Source organism: Lepidothrix coronata, unplaced genomic scaffold (genome assembly GCF_001604755.1).
Source record: "Lepidothrix coronata isolate B3197 unplaced genomic scaffold, Lepidothrix_coronata-1.0 Scaffold57, whole genome shotgun sequence".
NCBI lineage: Eukaryota > Metazoa > Chordata > Aves > Passeriformes > Pipridae > Lepidothrix > Lepidothrix coronata.
The window spans coordinates 5087363-5093449 of record NW_016690237.1 but is presented as its reverse complement, the minus strand read 5'-3'; the positions used below and the strand labels follow the sequence as shown (position 1 = coordinate 5093449).

The window sequence follows — 6087 nt, the reverse complement described above, 5'->3', positions numbered from 1 at the left end:
TTCACTCATCTAGTTTTTTTCATCCATAACCTCAAATAGAAAAATAGAAAATAATATTAACATGCCCTTCGGATGGGAATCACTGGGTAAACGTGAGCAAGTTTGAGCAGTGTGGACTGAGAAGCAAAGACATTTAAAATTTGAAAAGTCTGTGAAGTAGTTTGCTATTGGTGGATCTGAACACATACACTAGCAAAAAAAACCAAACACCCCCTACAGTTTTGGTTCAAGGATAGCAGGGTTAAGAATAGTTCTTTCTGTAACAGACTACTAAGGACCTTGCCTCACTCCTAAAAAGCCTAGGGAATTCTTCACCTTCCTGTTATTGTGCCTGTGTTGGGAGTAGAAGGGTTAACTCAAATCACTCTTGCATCTGAGAGTATCTGAGCATCTGAGAACAGCAAGAAGTAAAAAGAATCTATTGCATGAAGATTACGTAACTGGATATCAAATCTCATGTAAAACAAATAGGGAAGTGGCTAACTCTCAGCATGACCCAAAGCCACATCTAAATTTGCTGGAAGTTAAAGCAAAAAAATGTGGTTTAGACTCTCATATTTATATGACTGTAAATTCTTTGGCAAACTTGACATTACATTATTCAGTAAATGCTTTGGATATTTTCTTTTAATTTCTGTAGTCAGACTCTTTTGGACCTAACTCATGATATTGTAGCCTAAGATGAACCAAATAAAAATAACCCATAATCAAGTAGTGAGAAAGTTCAGCAATTTGGATCTGGCATTTTTCTTACCATTTCTTTGCCTACAAATAAGCAAGACAGAACTTTCTTTGCTATTTGTATATACATGCTAAGGACTGATCTTCCTCAAAGGAGAACCTGGGCTGGTGCAGGGGCCAGAATCAACATAAATGGGCAGTAAGGTCCTGACAGAAATAAGTGACCATGTTATAAACACTTCAAACACAGACCAGTCACACAACACTGCTGTTGTTTACAGAAGATATTACTTACGAAAATATGTTTATTTGTAGAAGTGGTATTTCTATGAGCATATTCATATACTATGATTCCATTGAGCATTTATGTATTTCTGTATAAATGAGTTTACATATTGTGATTATTAATGCTTAGTACATCTGACATAACAGGAAGGAAGTTTGTTGCATGATCAGTATGTGTGAAATTGTTAGCATCTGCAAATCAGGAAATTTAGGGAAGCTCAAAACCAGTAAGGGAAATGACAAACTGCGTCACTTTCTAACTTGCAGCATTTGTTATTAATACTGCCATGCAGTAAAAAAAAATTAATTGGCAGAGCAAAACACTTACTGATTCCTGCATGTGACTACAACTACAGGTTTAAGCGTCCTTGTTGCTGTGAACCAAAATCAAACAAGATAAATGAGGAGAGTTTTTTCAAAAGGAGGTATGTCTCTCTTTCTTGTCTATTGATTTTCTTGTGCCACAGAAGATTTCATGCAGATGTTTGCCGAGGGCTAAGTCAGGTACAATCATATTATCCCAAGTAAAAAATATGGATTAGCTTCCTTTCTGCTTAAGAAAGTCTAAGGAAAATTTTGGGGATGCTTTAGCCTATTTGATTAAAATATAAATGTGTATATAAAAAATTTCTAAAGATTTCTTCAAGATTCAAGGAAGACTATGAAATGTTTATGATGTCTGTTGCATTATTTGACATTTTTTATCTCACATCTATTTTTCAATAACTGAAAGATATGCTATTTTCTGTACCCCTTCTATAAATTAATCTAACTAGAAATATGTGGATTTATATTTCCTGGGGAAAAAAATAAATCACAGAACCTTGGGATGGTTGAGGCTGGAAGGCGTTTCTGTAGATTGTCCCAACCCTTGCTCAGAGAAGGGTCAGCTACAGCAGGTTGCTCAGGGCTTTGTTCAGTCAGTATCTCCAATGCTGGAGACTCCACAACTTCCCTGGAAAACCCATTCAAGTGCTTGACTACTCTCACAGTAAAAAGTGCTTTCTTCTGTTTAAATCAAATTTCCATTATTTAAGTTTTTGCCGATTGCCTCTTGTCCAGTCACTTGGCAGGACTGAACAGAGTCTGGCTCCATCTTCCTCATTCCCCACAGTTGGGTATTTGTATACATGGATAACATATCCCTGAGCCTTCATCTCTACAGGCTGAACAGTCTCAGATTTCTCAGCCTCTTCCCATATGTCAGAGCCCTTAATCATCTTTGAGGTTCTTTGCTGGACTCTCTCCAGTAGCTCTGTATCTTTCTTCTACTGGGGATCCCAGATCAAGACCAGGCACCCCAGGAACATCTCCCTTGACCTGCTGGCAACACTCTGTCTCATGCAGCTCAGGGTGCCTTTGGTCTTCACTTCTGCAACAGCACAGTGTTGGCTCATGGTCAGCTTGTGCTGTCTCTGCAAAAGCTGCTTTCCAGTAGGTTATCCTCAGGCTCTCCTGGTGCCAGGGGTTGTTCCTCCCTAAGTGTAGGACTCAGCACTTTCCTCTGCTGAATTTTATTATATTCTTGTCATCTCATTTCTCCAGCTTGTCCAGGTCCCTCAGAAGAAAAATAGTGGCATATTACCCACTTCTTCCAGTTTTGTACAATCTAGAAACTGAACAAGTTATCTTTAAGCAGCAATTTGATAGTAATATTTCATGGCTTAGCATGCATTGTAAGGTTTTTATCCTAGTTCCATGCATTTTGGTAGGCTTAGCAAGCATATGGTACTCTCCATATGTCTGCAATGTGTAAGTATTAGTTTATCATCACATCACCCGATGAGTAAAATCCAAAGTTTTATTTCTGAAAGTGTGTTATGGGCAGTAGTAACTCTCCCAGAGCCACTCAAACAAATTAGTCACTGTCTCAGGTAACATTTTCCAGCAGCATTCTGCACTAACAGCCTAAGAGCAAAGACAATAAACTGTACAGACTAAGAGAGTTAGAACTGATAATGCTGTCAGTATTTAGTGGATGGTTTCTGTGCTATAGACTATGTGACTGTATTTTCCATCTGACACATTGATTAGGTGGATGAATTAGGTTTATAGCAAACCTCTCTCTGGGAGAGAGCTAGACAGTGAGCTAAGAGTTTAGTATAGAAATCAGGTGTTTGAGTCTCCTCTGGGGCCCTTCACTATGTAGAAGGGTAGACACATGCTCGTGAGGCTGGCCAGGGGAGAAAAAGGAAAGAAGCAAAGCAGAAAAAAGCATACAGTTTGTGGGGTTTCATCCTAACAGATTCTATTTTACATCCTATTTTAATGAAATATGAGGAAATTCTGCTTACACAAGAATATATGTATTTCTTCTAGTCTGATCCTTCACGTAATCAGTTTGAAATAAGTATGTGTTCCTTCCAGCACCTTCAATACTGAGGTCTATTCAGCGCAGAGAGAATTTTACCACACCTGTCTGCAGAAGACCAGTCTGAGAGTGGGTGGAGGTTCTGGAAGTAGAAAGTTCCCACAGATATGGTACTGGAGCCACTTGCTTGGTTATTGTGCAGAAGGTATGGACTGGTCATGTAAATGGCTTAGGGCTCACCACAACTCCTGTATCTCTTATCCTGCCTGCAGGCAGAGAAAAGCCAGAGGACCTGGCTATGTGTTGGTGCATTCAGGTAGAGTGATAGAGAGAACATAGGCACAAACCAACTAAACAAACTAATCCTATCCTGAGTGATTTGTTTTAAAAGTAGATCAAATGCGAAACACAAATCCTTTGGGAAGCAAACTCCTTTAGTGCTGTGATCAATGGAAATTATAATTTCTTATGAGGAAAGTGAATGCTTACAAGCCCTGCTATTCCCACTGCAAGTCCAATGAAATGTCCAGAATGTGGAGACAGTGGTGTCAGCAAACAGTCAGCAAACACTCCTCTGAGCAGACAGGGCTGCAGATGATTCCTGTGGCAGTGCCCTAGATGAGGGTTTCCATGAGAAAGGATGAAGAGTACTTGCAGTATGGGGCTGTTGTCACGTGTAGGAGAGAGGGAGATTCTGAAAGCACAGGAGTCATGAGAGCAGAGAGAGAGACGACAAGAAGAATGAAGCCAAGAAAATAAAGAAAAGGTGAGCAGACAGTTGACTGAGAACAGGAAAACTTAAAAAAGAATGCAAGGTGAGGAAAGGAAGGAGGAAAGGTTGAGTGACTGAACAGATGGGCCAAAGCGGAGAAAAGTATGCTTAAGGGCCAGACTAGAAGGACAATAGGTCCTGAGTTTCCCATGGGCATTAGTGTGGAGGTCCCTGAGAGCATGGGAAAGTGGAAATAACTATTGAGACCAATATCTCACACAGCATTTCACAGCCAGTCCTCCATACCATTTGTACTTAAGATTCTTCAGTATCAGTTCCCAGCAGTCATGACCACATCCTTACTGTAGTATGATGATTTACAAATACTGATGTTGCGAAAGATAAACAGAGAAGAACCAGGTTACAGTGAAGAGTCTATCTCTGTTGCAACCCCAACATGATGTTCTGGCCTGGCTTGAATCCTGGAAACCACAACGGACATGTACTATCAAGCTAATTTCCAGGAAATGTGACGTGCCTCCTGGAAATATTCAAGAATCCAAGACAACTTCCTTGGAACGTCTGAATGAGTTTTTGCTTTCACCACAAGTGGAGTCAGTCTGAAATCAGCACTCTGAAATTACCATAAAAATTAATAGAGAAGGGTGGATGAGTAATGAAATATTACTATGTTTCTCTTTTTCCTTAATTTGTAAGAATTTACCTTACAGTCTTAGAATTATCCTTAATAATACCTGTAATCAATAAAATTGCTATTAGGAAGTTTCACTACTAGGCAATGCTAAAACAAACAAAAAATTAACCAGAGTTTCTTCTGCATGTAAAAAAACCCAACAGAAAAACAAATGCTGTCAATGGAGAAACCTTCTCCAAAGTTTTAACCTCCTCTGAGAAAAGAAAATGGTGCATAAGATGAGAAATGTTTGACAAGAACTAATGACAGTGTTTGACTAGCTTTGCTCAGGCCTCCATATGAACAAATGTGGAATCACCTTTTCCAGATATTCACACTTCCTTAGTAATTTAAATTACCTACAGTGATCTGTAACATCTCACTCCTCAGCATCTGACACAAAAATTTGAAGTAGCTGTTCTGGATAGATGTAAACCTCTAAGAGCAGTGGAAATTATATAGTTTGAAAAGTGGAGAAACATTTGTGATATCAAACAGGGAAAAATATGGTGATGCTTTGACCTAGGCTGACCACCAGCTGCCCACCAAACTTCTCTCTCACTCCTCTTCTTGTTTATTCTCTACTTCCCATCAGCAGACAATATTCAGCTACTCCCTGGGACAAAGGGCCTCAGTACACAAAGCAGTTGTTTTGGAAGACAAATGCATGAATAACGAATGCCTCCTCCCACTCCAATCCTTCTTTCTCCCAGGTTTTATTGCTGAGCATGATGCCATATGATATGGAATATCCTTTTGGTCAGTTGGGATCATCTGTCCTGGGCATGTTCCCTCCCAGCCTCTTGCCCACCCCCATTCTACTGGCCTTTGCAGAGTGAGTGGGATGGGGTTGGAGAGACAACCCTGATGCTGTGCCAGCACTGCTCAGCAACAGCCAAAATACTGGTGTGTTATCAAGACCATTCTTGCTACTTACACAAAGCACAGCACTGTATGGGCTGCTCTGGGGAAAGTTAACTCCAGCCTAGCCAGAACCAAATGTTTCTTAAGCTACAAATCACAACACATGAAAGCACAGCCATGAACTACCTTGTTGGACCAGGCAGCAGTGCCAACCCTCTCCTATGCTCACACAGCCTGGAAAGGGAGGTGTAACTTCCTTCACATAGCCTATACTCTGTGTCACCAGAGAAAATAATCACACACTGTGAGATAAGAAAATAAAAAAAGTAGGCAAAAGAAAAGTGACCATATTTAAGGTTTGGTTGCTGCTTAAAAAAGTGCCTTTTGGAAAAATACTTCCACATCAAAGAAACTCATCAGAGGGAAACAGAAAATGAAATGCATAAAAAAATAGGAAGATACTAAAAAGGTTAAAAAAACTTCTATATAGCAATAGTCAAAGGCTTTAAAAAAAGCAGTGAAAAATTATTTATGTGTTCA

The 6087-nt window shown here is 39.7% G+C and overlaps 1 protein-coding gene across 4 annotated transcripts in view; it reads left to right on the top strand.

Annotated features, from left to right (window-relative positions):
* Window positions 1-1279: 1279 nt before the first annotated feature.
* LOC108498208 (granulocyte-macrophage colony-stimulating factor receptor subunit alpha-like) overlaps window positions 1280-6087 on the top strand; it is an 18178-nt gene continuing 13370 nt past the window's right edge. The window contains exon 1 of one of the 4 annotated variants that reach the window (XM_017816617.1): window positions 1280-1391. In XM_017816617.1, coding sequence (XP_017672106.1) covers window positions 1367-1391 — 25 coding nt within the window. In that variant the 5' untranslated portion in view covers window positions 1280-1366. Of the gene's footprint in view, window positions 1392-3450; window positions 3483-6087 lie in introns of those variants that run through there. The other 3 variants (XM_017816614.1, XM_017816615.1, XM_017816616.1) reach the window with 3 other exon arrangements.